The 19083-nt window shown below is 45.8% G+C and overlaps 1 protein-coding gene across 3 annotated transcripts in view; it reads right to left on the bottom strand.

Moving 5' to 3' along the window:
* Window positions 1–180: 180 nt before the first annotated feature.
* MMS19 (MMS19 homolog, cytosolic iron-sulfur assembly component) overlaps window positions 181–19083 on the bottom strand; it is a 33514-nt gene continuing 14611 nt past the window's right edge. The window contains exons 4-31 of one of the 3 annotated variants that reach the window (XM_007187416.3): window positions 18535–18620; window positions 18093–18167; window positions 17613–17682; window positions 17102–17230; window positions 16955–17016; window positions 10747–10833; window positions 10246–10320; window positions 9764–9841; window positions 9107–9245; window positions 8703–8857; window positions 8362–8440; window positions 7823–7948; window positions 7546–7627; window positions 7140–7240; window positions 6886–7035; window positions 5075–5230; window positions 4148–4247; window positions 3561–3663; window positions 3348–3416; window positions 2994–3120; window positions 2419–2519; window positions 2219–2275; window positions 1884–2070; window positions 1483–1565; window positions 1193–1357; window positions 1051–1110; window positions 659–759; window positions 181–578 (exon numbers count right to left, since the gene is read on the bottom strand). In XM_007187416.3, the coding sequence (XP_007187478.1) occupies window positions 551–578; window positions 659–759; window positions 1051–1110; window positions 1193–1357; window positions 1483–1565; window positions 1884–2070; window positions 2219–2275; window positions 2419–2519; window positions 2994–3120; window positions 3348–3416; window positions 3561–3663; window positions 4148–4247; window positions 5075–5230; window positions 6886–7035; window positions 7140–7240; window positions 7546–7627; window positions 7823–7948; window positions 8362–8440; window positions 8703–8857; window positions 9107–9245; window positions 9764–9841; window positions 10246–10320; window positions 10747–10833; window positions 16955–17016; window positions 17102–17230; window positions 17613–17682; window positions 18093–18167; window positions 18535–18620 (2831 nt within the window). In that variant the 3' untranslated portion in view covers window positions 181–550. Of the gene's footprint in view, window positions 579–658; window positions 760–1050; window positions 1111–1192; window positions 1358–1482; window positions 1566–1883; window positions 2071–2218; window positions 2276–2418; window positions 2520–2993; window positions 3121–3347; window positions 3417–3560; window positions 3664–4147; window positions 4248–5074; window positions 5231–6885; window positions 7036–7139; window positions 7241–7545; window positions 7628–7822; window positions 7949–8361; window positions 8441–8702; window positions 8858–9106; window positions 9246–9763; window positions 9842–10245; window positions 10321–10746; window positions 10834–16954; window positions 17017–17101; window positions 17231–17612; window positions 17683–18092; window positions 18168–18534; window positions 18621–19083 lie in introns of those variants that run through there. The other 2 variants (XM_007187417.3, XM_028167735.2) reach the window with 2 other exon arrangements.

Below are 19083 nucleotides of genomic sequence, written 5' to 3'. Positions count from 1 at the left end.
CAAGGCCTAGTGAGTGGGTGTTCTGGTCCTGCCACCTCTGCCCCACTTGCGAGGGGTTGGATGTCCTGAAGAATTCCTGGCCAGTTCCTATCACTACTGTTCCTCTAGCTTATGCAGTGTTGCTTCTGGTTATGTACTGCTGAGGCAAAAGTGGAGAGAGGGAAATAACTGACGGCCCCGTTACCAAAAGAATCTTTATTCTCCAGCAGGTACACACACGCCACCATCCCTGGTCCTCAAGGCCACACTCATCTGTATTCACCCTCAGCAGCATATCTCACTTTTTCTGACATATAAATGGAAAAGCCCCAAAACCAAGATCATTCTTCAAACACAAGTAGTCTCACACTCAGTTACTTCACAAATCCATTAGAAGTCAGGATTCCTATGTTTCTTGTACAGCCATGCGACAGAGGCCCAGCATTTGTGCGGTGTCTGTGGGAAAGGCAATCAGAAGCCAGTCATCTCCCTGCTTTGGGCAAGATGGCTTGATAGTTAGTAATTTCAGGTTAGATTGTCTGTCAGAACAGTGTAGGCCAGGATGGAGGGCTCAGCTGCCAGGGCTCCCCAGCAGAAACCTGTAGGCAAAAAGAATGTTGACAGCATTAGTGGTGAGGCCCATTTCAATCCCATCTCTCCCCATGACCTAAAAACTCACCATTCTCCCCTGGCTGACACTGCTTCCTTACGCACCAGTCTCTTCTTGTCATCCAGGGGTTTGGCTAAGGCCCGGATCACCTGCAGTTTGTACGGCAGCAGCTGTGGAGTTAGAGAAGCTAATCTTAGCCTTGTTCAACCAAGACAACCAAAAAAGCTGCTCTGACTCTACAACTAATACTCTTCCTATTCTTCTTTAGTGATTCCAGAGAATGCTGTGTGGCAGGCCGGCCATTCTGTTTTAGGGTAGTCAGGAAATTCTTGCCTATCTGTACCCTACAGTGCATACCTGTCACACAGCAGGGTGGCCAGTCCCTCTTGACTAAGGCAAAAAGGTCCCTCTGGCTCCTCTAAGAAGCTTCCAAGCCAGAGAGGGACATCTGCGGTACTCACCACGGGGGTGGGCAGGTGAGTAACAGCGTGCATACACTGCAGTGCCGCGATCCGGACAGCCTGGAAAACAACCATAAGGAGGTGAGGGGAGACCCACGAAGGGGAGACGTACAGGCCAAAGAGTTGTTGAGGCTCAACGCACCATGGAAGGGCTGGAGCTGAGGTTTAGGAACTTGGTGACGAGGGTGTCAATGTGGAGACTCATGACTTGGGGTGCTTCCAGTAGAAGAGGCTGAAGGCAGCTGAGGGTGGAGAGCTGTACCACAGAGTCGGGGCAGGACAGGGCCTCCAGCAGCAAGGAAAGCAGCTAAGGGGGCACAGGGAAGGTGGGATGACCACATCTTTGATGAGCCTGCTTCCCCTCCCCTTTCTGGTCCCAGCTGGGGGACAATGGCTCGGTCCCTGCTTAGAGGCTGTGACTGCGAGGCTTACCGTGGGCAGCTCCGGCAAGAGCACAGGCTTTGGTAGCCTGTTAAGTACATGAGACAGACCCTTCAGGTAATTTGGCTTCACATCTGGAAAAAATGGAAAAGCTTAGGGGAGAAACTGGGCTCAGACATAGAGCTTAAGAATTCAATTCTGATCTCTGGTGAAGCTGGGACATTAGCCTACAAAAAGTTCTTTTTTTTAAAAAAAGCCCCTCAAGCTCAGAATAGCCAAGATATGCCAATCAAAGGAAAAGAGTGGGTCAAGAATCTAGACGTTCAGCCCTTCAGGTACAGGTCACACTACAGCTCTAAAGAAGCACTCAGGTCCTAAATTATTTTGGAGACTGCAGCCTGACCAAAGGAGAGGTCTGTATATTTGAGGGCTTTCCTTTAGACTCTCCTCACCTCGAGGAGCAGCATGGAAGCCCCGGACCAAAGCAGGCACGTTATCCGTGAAGAACCGCTGGCGAAACATGATCCGCACTTCAGCATGGCCGGCACGAGTCAGCACATCAGTGCAGTCAGACATGAGCAGAGAGAAGCCATCAGCTGCTGCTGGGCCTAGTTCTGGATCACTCAGGAGGCCCATGAGCTGGAGAAAAGAGAGCCTTTGAGGTTCATCAGCGGGGAAGAATCTTAAATACCCAAGAGGAGGACAGTAGTCATTTTTGGGAAGAAGAGGATCAACAGAGAAGTTCCTGTTTAGGTCCTAGGTTCTGCTGTCTTCAGCAAGGACTTACCCGGTCTGTAAGGCAGGAGCTGAGAGGATGGTATCTAAGCACTAGGGCCTTTGTGACCTGTTATCAGAGAGAAAGAGAACAGTTAGGGCATGACACTCAAACCCTGAGAAGCATGCATATGCTTCAGGGTTAAATGGAGAAATGCTATTTAACCAGACCAACTGCTCTCTGTCTAACCGGAATCCATTCCGACTCCTTACCCAGAGAAGCAGTGTGAAGGCCTGACTACGATAGGGCCCAGAGCTCAGGCCAGCCTCCACTTTGTCCACAGCCAGCTGTAGGAATTCATCCAGCTGTTGCCCTAAAAAGGAGGGAGGAAATGCTGATGCAGAGGCTACATATGTCCGTTTTACCAACAAAGGTGTAAATCATTTAAATGTAGAAGCCATTAGAAAAAAACAGTATTGTTTTGGCTGTGGATTTGGCCCACTCAGCTCTAGGACGCCAGCATGAGAGCCTGGTATTCTCATAATGTAGGGGTGCTGGCATTCGAAAAAGAGTTGTCTACTTCTAATAAAGAATTACCCCTAATAGCTCTTTGTAGGGAATAGGATGACAGAACTAGATAGAGCACTCTGCTTGAAGCCCTTATCTTATGTCCTATAAAGCTCTGCCCAACTCTGGTCTTGACTCTTGTCCCACGGGCTGTCCCTTGGAAAGCCCTATTATTGATATATTAGCTAACTTCCTTTAAAAAGAGAATGAGAACTAAATGTCAAGATTTCATCAGAAGGTGATTCAGGGAGGCTCCCAACCCACAGCCTCACTCCAGTACCTGCAGGATGCTTGTTCAGAAGTCCTGCAAAGCACTTGGCAGCAGCAGTGGAGGAGAAGGGGCAGCTGTGGCAGCAGCTCAGCTCTAAAAGTTCCCGCATGAGTTGGTTCAGCTGAGGGATTTCCACCTATAGAAAACCTGGCCATGTCATGGACCCAGAGAACACTTGAACTCTAAGAGACACCCAGGAGAGAGTGGCAGCACGGGCCAGGGTGGATGGGAAATAAATTCTCCAGTGGGAAAAGCAGAAAATCAGCTTAGCTTGTGACAAATTTCAGCCCAGAAGTCACCCAGGATCCACCTCCCCTGGTCCGGGTTAAACTAGGGTACTCCCCAAATGTTGTGGTCACTTACATTTCGAGGCAGGGAGCAGACAAAGGCCATAAGCAGTGCAACCAGCCGCCTCTGCCCTGAGGAGCCATCCTACAGAGGAAGAAGAGCCCTATCAAGCCTGTCCTGCTAGCAAGAGGCTTGTCTGCCCTGATGATACCCATCCCAGGTTAGCCCTAAAAATATGAAGGACAGAAGTCCCAAGATTCTCCCCCATCTGATCCATCAGACCCTTACCTGGAATGGTTGGAATCTTCCAGGGAAGCTGTTTTCAGGCAGGAAGGAGATGTTGCCATCCAAGAAGAGGGGCACAATGTGGGCGACACTCTGGGCAGCCAAGCTGGGGGTAGAGCACTAGGTGTCACCGAGGAGCCAGGGTTCTACAGCAGCCCTGGGGTTCCTGGTAGTCACTGAGTCCGTGGGCCAGAGCATGATCATTCACACTTTCAACAAATACTAATTCAGCACATGTTATATGCCAGGAACCATTCCTGTTCTAGGCCTTGGTGCTACAGCAGTGAACCAGACACATCAAATCCCTGTTCTCCTGGACCTTACGATCTAGCGAGAGAACTCAATGTGTATTTCAGAAGTGCTCCACAGGTGACTCTCATGCACATCTGCAGCTAAGAACCATTAGTCTGTGGCCCCCAGTCCATGATGCTAAAAGGCCCCTTCTTACTTTGCCAGCAAGACTTACAAAACAAAAGCTGCCTCCATATTTCAATCTGGGTAAAAGGACAGCTCAAAAGGAAGTTATTTGCTGCTTCTTCCCAAGAATTCTATCCTCCCTGGGATCAAGTCACATCCATGATTATACTCACTCAGGGTTCAAGTGGGTGGTGGCAGTGCCAATGACAGACACCATGGCGGCCAAGACCTCATCCTGCAACAGCACTTTTTTCAGAACTGAGTGCTCCTTCTCTGCAAAATCAAAACACACACACACAATCACAGGCCATGACTATGGCTCAGACGATTAGGTCCTGTCATCATCATGACTCTGGGCCTTGACTCTAGTTACAAGAGGAGCAGTTTTTAAACTGTCCTCTAGTAGTGCTGTAGCCCTGAGAAGCAGCAAGGGACCAGAAGCAGGAGTGTGTAATGCAGGCCACAGGGAGCTCCCGAGAACTCTGTGCAGTCCTTTGACTGGGCAACAGTGGAAAATAAGGCTAGCTAATATGAACATTCTTAACATCAGAAATGTTAGTCTTTTCAAAAACTTAAAGGTAACATAGATTTATCTTCATGGGTCCTTTTATACAGCAGCTACCACACATACATACATTACTGTTGCCAAGCACTGCACATTAACTTATTTAATCCTTACCAACTACCCTGTGATATAGATATTACTCTCTATCAACCCCATAAAGTGAGGAGACAGAAGCTTAGAAAGGCTATCTTCATCCAAGTTGGCAAGTGGTAGAGTTGACCATGAAACCCAACCAGGTCTGCTTGACTCCAGAGCCTAATTCTAACTAATCTAATTACACAGCAATTAAAGGGGGAAAAAGTGTGCATCCTTTTGAGTGTTGCTAACACTAGTAGATTTTGGTTCCTGCCGAAGGTCAGCTTGGCACCCTCTGCTTGAAGTGAAATCTCATTATGTGGACACGGGATTCAAATGAAGCCTCTGCTGGTACCAAATGCAATACCAGTGATACCCCGAGGGTGGCAGTGCTGTTCAACACTAGTGGAAGGCCGAGTCGGGAGGAGGGAGGAAGGAGGGGTGAGGTGGAGGAAGTTACCTGGCATGGAAGCCTGCACAGCCAAGGCAAGCAGGCAAGGTATAGCTGTCTGATGGAAATACCAGCAGCTCTCGGGGTCTTGTTGGCATTTTTCTGCCACCTGCTGGAGACTCTGACAGATAGCAATAACTTCACTTGTTCCTGCAACCGTATTCCCTGTGTGGTGAGAAAGTTCTCTGTAAGGTTTTCTTAAAAGCACTTCCAGGTCTGTCACATACAGAATGTGGGAAGAATAATCGAAGACGAGTAACTGAAGAGACCAAGAGTGTCTTATAAAGAGCCAAGTCATTTTATCCAGGAGCTGAGACCTGCCCAGCCAGCTCTGCAACAGAAGCATTCATACACAGCTGATCGTTGAACAAGGCGGGGGTGAGGGGAGCCAACCCTCCTGTACAGTCGAAAATCCACCTGCAAGTTATAATGGTCCCTCTTTACACAATTCCTCCATATCTGCAGTTCTGCATCTGTGGACTCAACCAACCACTATCATGTTGTACTATAGTTTTTACTACTGAAAAAAATCTGTATACTTGGACCTGTGCTGTTCAGACTTGTTTTGTTCAAGGGTCAGCTGTACATTCTCATTTAGTTTTCATAACAACTCTCTTAGAAATATCATTTCCCCCATTTTATAGAGGAGGATGTGGAGTCTCAATAAATTACCAGTGGTTTTTCCAGGGTAACAGTGAAAAAGTCAGGAATCAAACCCAGGCCACGCTTTGAGTCCAGTGTTCTTTCTACTTTACATCAGGTGCTGGATCATCCACAAAGGGCCGGGCAGTGCAGAGTGGGGCACTTAGGGAATTAGTCAGGGCCCATGGTGTGCATGCACAGGTTCACAATAGCAATAGCTGCTGTCACTTACGTCACTTATGAGGAGCAGTGCTTCTCAAACGCCAGGGTATGTACAGGTTACTTGGAGATCCAGTTAAAATGCAGATTCTGATCAGTGGCGCCTGAGATTCTGCATTTCTAATAAACTCCCAGATAATACCCGTGCTGCTGGTTGAGGAACCCTATTTTGAGTAGCATGGCCTTACAGTGGTGCTTTTCTTTTCTTTTTTTTAAAATTTTTATTTATTTTATTTTTTTATTTTTGGCTGCGTTGGGTCTTTGTTGCTGCACGCAGGCTTTCTCTAGTTGTGGCGAGCGGGGGCTGCTCTTCGTTGCAGTGCGGGGGCTTCTCATTGCGGTGGCTTCTCTTGTTGCAGAGCACAGACTCTAGGTGTGTGGGCTTCAGTAGTGGTGGCGCACGGGCTCAGCAGCTGTGGCTCACAGGCTCTAGAGTGCAGGCTCAGTAGTTGTGGCGCACAGGCTTAGTTGCTCCGCGGCCTGTGGGATCTTCCCGGACCAGGGCTCGAACCCGTGTCCCCTGCATTGGCAGGCGGATTCTTTTTTTTAAATATTTATTTATTTATTTATTTATTTATTTATGGCTGTGTTGGGTCTTCGTTTCTGTGCGAGGGCTTTCTCCAGTTGTGGCAAGCGGGGGCCACTCTTCATCGCGGCGCGCGGGCCTCTCACTATCGTGGTGGCAGGCGGATTCTTAACCACTGCTCCACCAGAGAAGTCCCCAGTGGTGCTTGTCAATGGACTCCGTGGGCATTCTTAATAACTGTTGCCCAAGTCTCATCCCTCCTCAGAGGCTGAATCAGTTGGACTAAGACCCACGCATTCAGCACTTTTAAAAAGTTCCCATGTGACTCTTACTATAGCCACCACTGGAACCACTGCTTTAGAGGCATCAACTCCAAAACTGACTATGGTTCCCCCTTCAGCCCAGTTCCTTGATGACTGTTCCTGGTAGTTACCTTTGTTCATCTGGCAGAGATGCTGTAGCAGAAGAGGCAGGGTCTCCTTGACAATACTGGCATGTGTGGATATAGCTGACAAGGCCTGCAGACAGCGCCGATGCCGGGAGCATTTGGTGGGCCCATCCCCTCTAGCCACATCTGACTCCTCTGAAAGCAACCCAGGAGACAAGATTTCACTGTGTGATGGCAAGCATGAAGGCCCCCAAGCCTCCCTGGGAAGGGGCAAGCCACGCAAGATCAGAGACACATACCTATACACAGCTCCTCAGCAAGCTTGGGCACTAGGTGGCTGCTGAAGGCCGCAGGGTAGAGAGTGGCCAGGGTTCCTGATGCTTCCAGTGCTGCCACCCTGCTGGGGCACAAGGCAAATGAGCACTAGCTGAGCCTTGATCCATGGCTCTCTTGCCTAGGCCTGCCATTCGGCAGATTCAGGAGTGTGGGCTTCTGAGGCCACCTTGCTGAAGAGTAGGATTCCAGTACTTACACCACTAAGTTGGACTGGGCTTCTTAATGCCCAAGAAAAGAGAGCATTCCCACACCTCCAACCGGGTAGCAGCCAGAGCCAAGCACAGGGCCCACCTCCCCTACGGAAAGCCAAGGGTCAGAAGCACAGAGCCCTGGAACAGCTTGCTCGATCTCACTGCCTTATATTCTCACCAACTCTGGGAATCCTCCTCCAGGAAGCTCAGTCTGTATAGGTGACCCACTGCCAGCTCCAAGTCCCCAGAAGACAGGAGATCTGTGCAGGAAGGAAACACGGGCCTCACCTTTCTTCCCCTGCAGCCATCACAACCCTTCCTAAAGTCCTATAAGAAGTCCCAAATCATCCAGAGTTGTAGTGAGAACCAGGGAATTAAGATTGCTCTTCACTTAAGACAGAAAATCACAAGAAAGGGACCAATACTCCTATCTTTTCTCTTTCCCTTAAGCGTACCTGGCTGGGCACCCAAGACTGTGAGTGTACGGATGCCAACAAGCTGAAGCTGGGTGCTAGGGTCCGTCAGGGCCATGAATACCAGTGAGCACAGCTGGTCCTTGAAGCCACTCAGAGGCCTTTCATCTAGGAAGAGACAGAGTCCAGGTTAGAGGGAAACCCTATTCAGAAGTGATGCAAAGATAACCTGGGACAGATTTTTTTTTTTTTTTGCCGCGCTGCGTGGCATGTGGGATCTTAATTCCCTGACCAGGGATCGAACCCGTGCCTCCTGCGGTGGAAGCGCAGAGTCTTAAGCACTGGACCGCCATGGAATTCCCGGGGCAGATTTAAATAATTTAATCCATTGGGTATCTGGGAAGTACACTAGGAAAGAAATCAACAGGTCTCATCTGTTAAGTGTTCTCTTGGGCTACAACCTCAGAACAACAGGTCCACTGTTCTAGACTACTTCTCTGTAGCGCTCTTTGCCTGCCATCCTTTATAGGGCTATAGTGCTCAGCAGTCCCCAGGATACCACATCTAGAAGATGGCCTCACCCTTGTCTTCATAGCTCCATTTCTGTTGCAGCTTCAAGAAACCCAGGATCATTTCAAGGATTGTCCGCCGCTGGTTGCTCTGTAATGTTTTAAGGGGTATTCAAGTCAAAAAATACTTTATTTTTAAAGGATTTCAGTCCTGCTACTGCAGAATTGGGGAGAATTATCCTTGTACATAAGTGTCAGGAAAAGAGTGAACAAGGGAACCAGCAGCAGCTAATGGGAGCAAAACCCGAGATCTACTATATCTAGGCCCAAGCTCAATGCTTAGCGCTCTCTCTGTGAGAGAGCGATCCTGGCAAGGGGTCCCATCATTTCCCCAACAGATTCTGCTTTCTTACCTGACTGTGCTTGTGGAACTGTTCCAGCAGTAGGGGCAGCACGTTGCTGGTGATGTGGTCACAGGCCCGGGCAGACGCACCTGCAGCCGCCTGCAACAGTTTGGCACTAGGCCACACCAGTTTCATGTCTGGTTCACACAGATGGTGCCTGCAGTCTAGAGAGGCAGCACATCACAGACCTAGGGAGTAGGCTGAATGTTGCCTGGTTCCCCTGCAGGCCACAGAAGTTGGAGGCTGAGCCCCAGGACAGCTGGCTAGCAGTTACCACTTCAATTGCTTTCACTTCAAAGCAGGGCTCCAGCACCCAGATCACTGAACATGGGGGCCACTCATGAAAGGTCACTGGCCTTAAGGAATTTCTCTCTTGTGCTCACTCCCCTTTCTAGCTGCCATGGCCCCATTACCCTGTAGAATGTTGCTAAGGAAGGAGTCAAGGAGGTCCTCAGCATCAGCCCTCAGCACAGAGCGAGACAAACACGCAGTCAGGGAGTTAAGGGCCGCCAGGCCCTCGGCCTCTACCCGCTCACTTGCCGTCTGGAACACCTGTCAGGGAGGGATCCCATGGCTACTGAGGTGAGCCTGCACCAGCTGAAACCCCACCCACCTACTGCCTATTTCCTTTGCAGGAAGGGGGTGGTGAGAACCTCTGGGGCACAGCAATGGAAATTAACCCCCCAAATGAGTTTCTTCTCAATTGGTGTATTCTCACTAAGTCCTCAGTCCCACTAGGATTGATACACATACTTTTTGAGAAACTGAATACTGACTTTGAGCAGCGGTTGTTGGGAACCCCTTTCCTTGTCTCTTCTTCTCCCCCTCTACTCAGCATGACCTATGCTCCTTACCATGGAAGGACAGGAATTGGGCACTGGGCAAGACTGATCATGTGCCACCACCAAACATCTGACCCTACCCTTGTCATTCAACTAGAAGTATGCCCCCTTGCTCTCTTGCTGAATAACCAAGCACAGCAATAGAGGGAAAAGGATACGGTGTGTTATTTCCCCTCGTGCCTGACAACCAGGAGTTAATGGTAATGAGTTTATCTAAGTAACACTCACCTCTCTGCGGATAGAAGCCCAAAGGCTGGGGAGGAAGTCCTTTAGTTCTTTCTGTCCGTACACAGCACAGCAAGCATTCTACCAAGGAAAGCACAGGTAATGGCTCTCTACACACTCAGACTTCCTAGGATATGCAGGCCCCTCAGCATAATGGCACCTGAAAGACCCTGGCTCTCAGCAGTAAAACCAGCAGGATTTCATAACCATCCTGCCCAGGTCACTGAAAAACAGGAGCTTGTCCTGACTGATGGAAAACAAGCATGAAGAGGGAGGCCTGGTCAGCCTTTCCTCAGCTGCCACTGTTACTACAGAACAAGACAAAATGCAACTGGGGGCTTTAGGTCAACATATAGGCCCGGATTCTGGGTATCCCTCTCTTGAGGCCAATGAACTATTTCCTGGCTCTCAATCGATTCATAATCCTTTAGCACCCCTAAATTGTCTAAAGACAGCTGGATCCTCAAAAGAGAACAATCACTCACTAGAGTCTGCAGAGAATCCAGCTTGGCACTCAGAATCTCGGAATCCACTTTCTCAATCAGCAGGGGGAGCAGGAACTGTGGGAGAGAAGGAAGAACTAAAGAGTGAGATATGGGTAGTGTTGCAGCCACACCAAGGCCAACCGTGTCCTCACTGCCACCAGTTCCCAGGGGTAGGTGTTACATCAAGGAGCTATACTCGAGTCGAGAGTTGTGACTGTAAACCAACCTCCCTCTCAATCCATGGCCAGACTCCCAGTGACCTGAAAAGTGGGCTAGCTGGCAAAGCTAAAGAAATTCAAAAGATAGCACCAAATAGGGATTGGTTTACTATTTTAAATGAAGAGATGGTGAAGTTCTTTACTTCGAAGGTCTGAAGACACTTGCAGGATGCCATACCCTAAAATGTATACTGCAACTTTCTTTTCCCCCATGCTTTTACTGTTCTTTCTTCAGACCCTTCTGTGGGTTGAGGCTACATATCCTAACTTTGGCTAGACCCACCTCAGCAAATCGCGGTGTAGAAGCCAGCACAGCTCGAAGACTCAGGATGAGATCTTCTCTCTGGATACCATGGGGATCATTAGGTGGCTGGAAAAGGGAGAAGGGGGCATGGGTTTGTATAACTCTTCAGACCACCCCTGGACACAGGAGTGAACCTGGCAACCCTGCAGAATAGCGTGAGATTTACACCCAATCTGGCAAAAGTATGGTATGAGGCCCCAGCAGGAAGACTGCTTGCTCTTACATGTTCCTTGCGAATTTTTGTCTGTTGGGCATTTATCTTCTATCTGATCACACAGTTTCCATCTGATCTATCATCTCACCACTCAGAGATAAGCAGCCTTAACTTTCTGGTGCAACTTTCTTCTCTGTATATATAGTATTATGACAATGTGATTGGTAGACACTGTTTCCCTTTAAAATATATATACTTTTTAAAACTGTGATCTTTTGAATATATTTTCTGCAATCTATTTTTTCACTTAATACTAGGTACCTTTTTTCATGTTATTATTTTTTCATAGCATTAGTTTTAGTGGCTGATACTATTTCATTGTGTGGTTGAGTCACAGTTTATTTGGATAATCACCCTTTGACGGACATTTCTATTTTTTCACCCTTATAAAAAGCTGTAATTCTGGCATTATAAAAACATTCATGATTTCTGCATCAAGAAGGCAGATTTTTTTTTTATTGAAGTATATAGTTGACTTACAATATTGTGTTAGTTTTAGGTGTACAGCAAAGTGATTCACTTATATACATATATATATATATTTCAGTTTCTTTTCCATTATAGGTTATTATAAGATACTGAACATAGTTCCCTGTGTTATACAGTAAATCCTTGTTGTTTATCTATTTTATATATAGTGGTATGTATCTGTTAATCCCGTACTCCTAATTTATTCCTCCTCACCTTCTTTCCCCTTTGGTAACCATAAAGTTTGTTTTCTATATCTTTGAGTCTGTTTCTGTTTTGTAAATAAATTCATTTATATTACTTTTTAGATTCCACATATAAGTGATATCATATAATATTTGTCTTTCTCTGTCTTACTTTACGCAGTATGATATCTCTAGGTAGATCCATGTTGCTGCAAATGGCATTATTTCATTCTTTTTTATGGCTGAGTAGTATTCCATTGCACGTGTGTGTGTGTGTGTGTGTGTGTGTGTACACACACACGCACCCCCCCATCATTATCCATTCATCTGTTGATGAACGTTTAGCTTGCTTCCATGTCTTGGCTCTCGTAAATAGTGCTGCTATGAACACTGGGGTGCATGTATCTTTTCAAATTAGAGTTTTCATCTTTTCTGGATATATGCCCAGGAGTAGGATTGCTGGAGCATATCGTAGCTCTATTTTCAGTTTTTTAAGGAAACTCCATACTGTTTTCCATAGTGGCTGCACAAATTTACATTCCCACCAACAGTGCAGGAGAGTTCCCTTTTCTCCACAACTTCTCCAGCATTTATTATTTGTAGACTTTTTGATGATGGCCATTCTGACAGGTGTGAGGTGATACCTCATTGTAGTTTTGATTTGCATCTTTTCATGTGCCTTGGCCACGTGTATGTCAAGAAGGCACACTGAAAACATACATCAGATTTTCCTTTTCTCTTTAGAAACCCCACCAAAAATACAGTAAAGGGATTTTCCTTTCTTTTCTTTTTTTTTAAAGCTATAAAGCTAAAGGTTGAAGAGAACAGGATAAGGGATGTTAGCAACAAAACTGTAGAAGGTGAAAAGCAGATGGATAAGAAGAAAATGACTTAGCAGAGCCAAGACAACAGAATCCTCAGTAGGCTTGGGGAATGCTGAGTAACTCCCCATATACACCACAGTCTCCTCAAAAAGCTTTGCAACCAGCAGTACCAGGTACCTTTGGAACTGGAAGTGGGGTTGGAGAAGCAATCTGACCTCCGAGATTGCCTCTCAAGTCCTCCTTAGCTGCAGTAGGATCTGGAGGTTTAATTCTTTAGAGAGGGTAAGACAGAGGTCTAGTCTTAGAGATGTAGGTGCAGCTGAGGGCCTGGGTGCTGAATCAAAAGAGGTCTAAGTGGGAATTCCCTGGTGGTCCAGTAGTTAGGACTCAGTGCTTTCACTACCAGGGCCCGGGTTCAATCCCTGATTGGGAAACAGCACGGCAGGGAAAAAAAAAAAAAAAGAGGTCTAAGTGATACAGTATTGAGTACTGAGATTTTCCAACCCCTTCCAGCCCTATTTGCTTGTAGCCAGACTTCTCCCTCTAGGCAGATCTAAGGTCTTTTTCTAGAAGAACCTGACTAGCCCAAGAGGAAGAATACACTGGGGGTTCCCAAACTGTCCATGTAAGCCACTATACAGGGAAGTTCATCCTCAGCCAGCCCATTCCCTGTGCTCAGAGCTCCCACTCAACTTTATAATTCTCACTGTAAAACACGTGCAAACTCCCAAGGATTACCGGATATCTGAAGAAAGCCTCTAACCTGGAAATAGAGACCAAAAAAAAAAAAAAAAAAACTCGGAGGAAACAAAGACCACATATATGGGGAGAGTTTTCAAAAACAGTAAGAAAGTAATTCATTCATGGATTAAATAAGAACAGAATGCTAAAGAAAAAAAGACCACCAGTCTTAACCTGGTGGTCCAGCAGTTAAGACTCTGAGCTCCCAATGCAGGGGGCCCGGGTTCGATCCCTGGTCAGGGAACGAGATCCTGCATGCCGCAACTAAGAGCCTGCATGCCGCAACTAAAAGATCCTGCATGGTGCAACTAAAGATCCCGCATGTGGCAACAAAGATCCTGTGTGCCGTGACTAAGACCCAGTACAGCCAAGTAAATAAATATTTAAAAAAACAAAACAAAAGACATTCAAGAGATCATCAAAAATGACAATAAAAGGCCCTGGGAAAATATCCATCAACAGAGGAATGGATAAAGAAGATGTGGTACATATATACAAAGGAATATTACTCAGCCATAAAAAGGAATGAAATTGGGTCATTTGTAGAGATGTGGATGGACCTAGAGAGTGTCATACAGAGTGAAGTAAGTCAGAAAGAGAAAAGTAAATATCGTATAATAATGCATATATGTGGAATTTAGAAAAATGGTATAGATGATCTTATTTGCAAAGCAGATATAGAGACACAGATGTAGAGAACAAATGTATGGATACAAAGGGGGAAAGGGGTGGGGTGGGAGGAATTGGGAGACTGGATTGACACATATATATTGTTGATACTATGTATAAAATAGACAACTGATGGGAACATACTGTATAGCACAGGGAACTCTACCTAATGCATTGTGGTAACCTAAATGGGAGGGAAGTCTAAAAGGGAAGGGGATATCTGTATGTGTATGGCTGATTCATTTTGTTGTGCAGTGGAGGCTAACACAACATTGTAAAACAACCATACTCCAATAAAAATTAATTAAAAAAAAAACGGTGCTGGGAAATTCAAAGCATGAGTGCAGAAATGAGAAACAAAATCAATAGAAGGGGTTAATAGGAGATGTGCTAGTCCTGGGCCTTTCTGCCCTCAGAGCCATTCCTTGGGCTGACCACTGCAGGCTACATTTCCCAGGCTCCCATAATGGCCTGGGTTCAGCCAATGGGAAGCACTTGTAGAAGAGTGAAGGTCAGAAGGAAAGGAAAACCCAGGGCATTTCTTCCCATTTCTCCAATTTAGTGGGCGCTTTCAGCATTGGCAGCATCTCCTCCATGGCTCCAGCTCCTACTGATAGGCCTATGTTTTTGTCATACTGTCAGCCCCTGAGGTCCAGTAACATCAACTCTTCCCTTTGTCCCTCCAGCCTAGGGGTGGTAATGGCTTCCTGCTATTGATAGGTTGCCTCACTATCCCGTTTGGCTTCTCAGCTTTCCCACAACTTGTATAAACCATTTCCTGCATTAAATTATTTCTGTTTTAAATACCAAAGTGATTTCTGCTTTCATGCCTGGACTTTAACTGATAGAAAAGATAAAACTGTAGAATTTTCTTATAAACTAACAAAAAGGTAGAGGTAAGAAATATGAAAGAAAAATAAGAGATTCAGAGGTCTAACAGAAGATTGACAGGAGTTCCAAAAGGAAGGAACAGAGAAAACAGAGGGAAAGAAGTCATCAGTGAAAGAATGCAAGAAAATTTCCCAGGACTGAAGGACATGAGTTTCCAGATTGATGGGACCTACCAAGTACCCAATACAATGCATGAAAACAGACCCATACTAAGGCACATAATTGTGAATTTTCAATATATTGGGGGAAAATAATCAAAACTTAAAAGCTTCCAGAAAAGAGGAAAAAAAGTGACCATAAAGTTTTGCAAATCAAAAAGAATTTAGACTTCTTCACAGCAACTGAAAATTAGAGGTAAATGTAGCAATGCCTTCAATTTCATACCCATATTGTCAATAAATGGGAGGAAAGAATGAAGACATTCTAGATTTACAAAAATCTAAAAATTTTCACTCTTTGTACACACTGGGGAAGCTAATAAGGGATGTGCACCACCAAAATGAGGGAGTAAACTGTAAAATAAGAAGTACATAAACCCAGGAGATAAGAGAACCAATCCAAGAGAAAAGACAAAGGAATCCCTAGATGATGGTAAAGGAAGATTGTCTACTCTGCATTAAGAGTAGGAAGCAACCAGTTAAGACTGTATGGCCAAGTTAAGAATTTTTACATTTTTAAGTCGTTGAAAAAAAATCAGGGCTTCCCTGGTGGCGCAGTGGTTGAGAATCTGCCTGCTAATGCAGGGGACACAGGTTTGAGACCTGGTCTGGGAAGATCCCACATGCCGCGGAGCAACTAGGCCCGTGAGCCACAATTACTGAGCCTGCGCGTCTGGAGCCTGTGCTCCGCAACAAGGGAGGCCGCGATAATGAGAGGCCCGCGCACCGCAATGAAGAGTGGCCCCCACTTGCCGCAACTAGAGAAAGCCCTTGCACAGAAACGAAGACCCAACACAGCCATAAAAAAAAAAAAAAAAAAAATCAAAAGAATAGTATCTTGTGACACATGAAAATTATATGAAATTTAAATTTCCGCGTCCATAAATAAAGTTTTATTGCAATATAGCCACTGTACCACATTCCAGTGTCTATGGCCGTTTTTGTGCTAGAACAGCAGAGGTGAGGAGTTTCAACAGAGACCATATGGCCTGCAAAGTCTAAAATAGTAACTATCTGGCCCTAACAGAAAAAGTTTGCTGACCCCTACACACAGAATAGGAACCATCACTTATACTGATGTGATCCACTATGAGGATGGCAAATGGCCAAAACAGATTGGTAAGACCATAAAGAATATTTCTAACATAAATTGTTACACTAAAAGCCAGGTGTCCCTATTTAAAAGGCTTAAGTTCTTCTGAGAAGAAACAGTGATACTGATTACAAAAGAGATGAAAAGAATATCAGAGAGGTGGTCCCAAGCAATTGATGTCAACTAGAATAAGCTGGTAAGAAATTCCCTATGGCAAAAATGGCTGTGTATCTTTAAAGGCAGTGAGAGTCAATGCTCCAATGTGGTTTGGTATGCTGTGGCACAACTCCTTTCATTTTTTCCAAATCACTAATGCTTGCAGTACACATACCCACGCATACCCATATAGTGATGAGACCCTGAGTATTTGGAAAAAGAAGGAAAATCAAGATGCAGAGTGGGAGGAAAGTCTGAGGGCATCAGAGCAAACACTTCCTGTACATACTATGCTCAACTGTTTCATCTTTGTTTAGTCAATTTGTTTCTACTGCCTGAGATGCACCCTCAGAATCCAGGATCATATCCTACAAATCCTTCAGAAACCAACTGAAATCCTATCTTATCTGTGAAGTCAGTTCCTGCCTACTCTAGCTCACACTAAACTCTGTCTTCTTTGAACAATTGTAACACCACTTGTTTTGGTCCACAATCTCTTACTGTTACTTAAATGTTTCAACTTTCAAGGACATGAATTGTGTTATACAATCCTGCAGTTCTAAGTACTACATACAGTGTCAAGGAGTCTCCCAAATCCCTGCCGAATTGAACCCTTCCTCCCATGGCAAATGTTTTTCCATTTCCCAGTTTACTAAAACGTTAAGTTCTTGAGGGCAGGGATTGTTTCTTTTGTTCACCGCTGCACCCTCAGGGCCTAGAACTGGGCTTGGCACATAACAGACACTCAACAAATTTCAATGAGTTAATGAATGAAAGGTACTACTTACAGGGGTAAAATCAATAGGGAAGTAACAGGATGTCACTTCAAACAACTCCTCCACAAAGGGTCCTAAGGCAACAGAGAAAGAATGAGGACTTATAAGCCTCTCATCTGACAAGCCCCAACCAGCTAATTCAAGGCTACAAGGGTGTACCCAGGCTATAGTCTCTGGAGATGAGGTCATGGACGATGCAGAAGGCCACCAGAAGGTTACGGGGATCCTTTTCCCCATCCATCACCTGGATGAAGCCAAAGGTGAAATCAGCTCCTAGGCCCTTCAGCTCTGCAGAGGAGAGAACAAGATCATTACTGTCCCATGGGATAGAAAGCTGGGCTTTCTTCTGGCCTGTGTTTTCCCTCTGCTATCACTGCCTTTCCTGCCTCCCAGAGCAGGCCCTTTCTGTTTTCCTATTCCAAGAGAGTTCTCAGTGAAGAGAAGATGTGCGACAATACATAATTGTTACAGAGGTAAGAATTTAAAACATCAGCTCAAACTCCACCCTTTCTTTACTTTCCTGGGGAGTAAGTGGCTCCCAGTTTCCCTTTATCATCCTCTCAAAGTACTGGCTCTTCTATATCACCCCTGGGCTAAAATGAGTCCTGGTAATGGGGGGAAAAAAAGATGTGTTCACTTTTCAGATTTTCCAGAGAGCCCTGCCTCTTACCTTCTTCCCGGGTTCGCATGAAGTTGGTGATGATACTGTAGACTGTGTGTCGGTCCACCTGTGGCAGGGACTTGGTAGGAGAGACAGGAAGTAAGTAAAGAAAGTGCCCAAAGAATACCTCAGCTGACAAAACTACTTCCTGCTTCACAATCTCTAAGTGGACAGTTCTCTTTACAGCAGTATAAGATGAACCTCAGAGGAAATGTAGAGAAAGGATATGGCTGTTGCCCAGCAGTCCAGCAGTGGAACCGATAACCAAAACCTGTCTGCTGTATGCCTTACTTTAAGTGTAAGAGGACACAGGTCAGACATAATGGCATGCCTCGCTCTCCTTATACAGTAGCAAGGGATAGCATGTGAACATGGTCAAAGACCTGAAAGAGTTCAGAATTTAGAAGGCAATTTTTTTTGCCATCTAATTCTAGTTATGTCAATGGCTGGGAGATAGAGGAGAATACCAAGGTGACTGTTATCACTCACCTGTACGTGGACCTCCTGGAAGATGGCTTTAAGCACGGAGACAGCCAGCCCTGGGGGCAGGGCCACACACAGGCTCTGGGGGAGAAGAGAAGCGTGAGCACAGAGGGAATTCTGGGAATTCTAGCACAGCCTTCAAGACACAAGCCTAAAACAGGGCTATTTAGCTACAGTGGGAATCACAACATCCAAGTTTGGGGAGAAGTGCTAACAGTGAGAAACATGGTCCCTTTTCTCAAGTTGATTAGGTCTCTGCAGCTCCTTCCAGTTTGGCTTTGAATTCCAGTCCCCAAAGGATACTTTTACTCTACAAACTAAAAACAGAAGTGGAGCTGGCTGAGACTAGTTTAGTCAGCACTTGAAGTCTTACCCTCTAAGGGGAAGGAGAGAATTCACTGGAAATAGGTTCCTGCAAACACGGTATGTAATACAAAAAAGAACTCACAAGTGCCCTCAAACCCTGCAGGACAGACGGGATCACAAGATGATGGTCCTTCAGCCGGTTCTCGTAGAATAGGATCAAGTGTACCACTGCACAGACCAGAAATTCAGCCATTAGTTTACACAGGCTGGAGGAGGGCCCACTGGCTTTGCTCCTTCCCAAAGTTTATAAGGGCTGTTCCTGCTTGGGCTTCACTACAAATTTTCTCCTTCACCGAGAGATATGTCCCAAGCCCTCCCATTTGAGGGTGCCTTCCTTGATCTGTCAGGAAAATAGGTGAACATCTTTTATTATCCATTCTCACTAGGTCACAATCAAACCCATTCTCAAGCCGAGAACTGCCTTTCTACAGAACTTGGGTTGGCAAATTTTCTCAAAGGGCCAGATAGTAAATATTTTAGGCTTGTAGGACATAGTATGTCAAAACTACTCAACTGGGCCACTGTAACATAAAAGCAGCATACACAATAGGTAAATAAATGGGCATGGCTAGATGCTAATAAAGCTTTATAGAAGATAAATAAGTTGTTGGCTTTTTTCCTCAGGACTTCA

This window comes from Balaenoptera acutorostrata, chromosome 16 (genome assembly GCF_949987535.1).
Source record: "Balaenoptera acutorostrata chromosome 16, mBalAcu1.1, whole genome shotgun sequence".
Taxonomy (NCBI): domain Eukaryota; kingdom Metazoa; phylum Chordata; class Mammalia; order Artiodactyla; family Balaenopteridae; genus Balaenoptera; species Balaenoptera acutorostrata.
The sequence above is the reverse complement of the archived record's forward strand: the minus strand, read 5'-3'. Positions and strand labels throughout refer to the sequence as shown.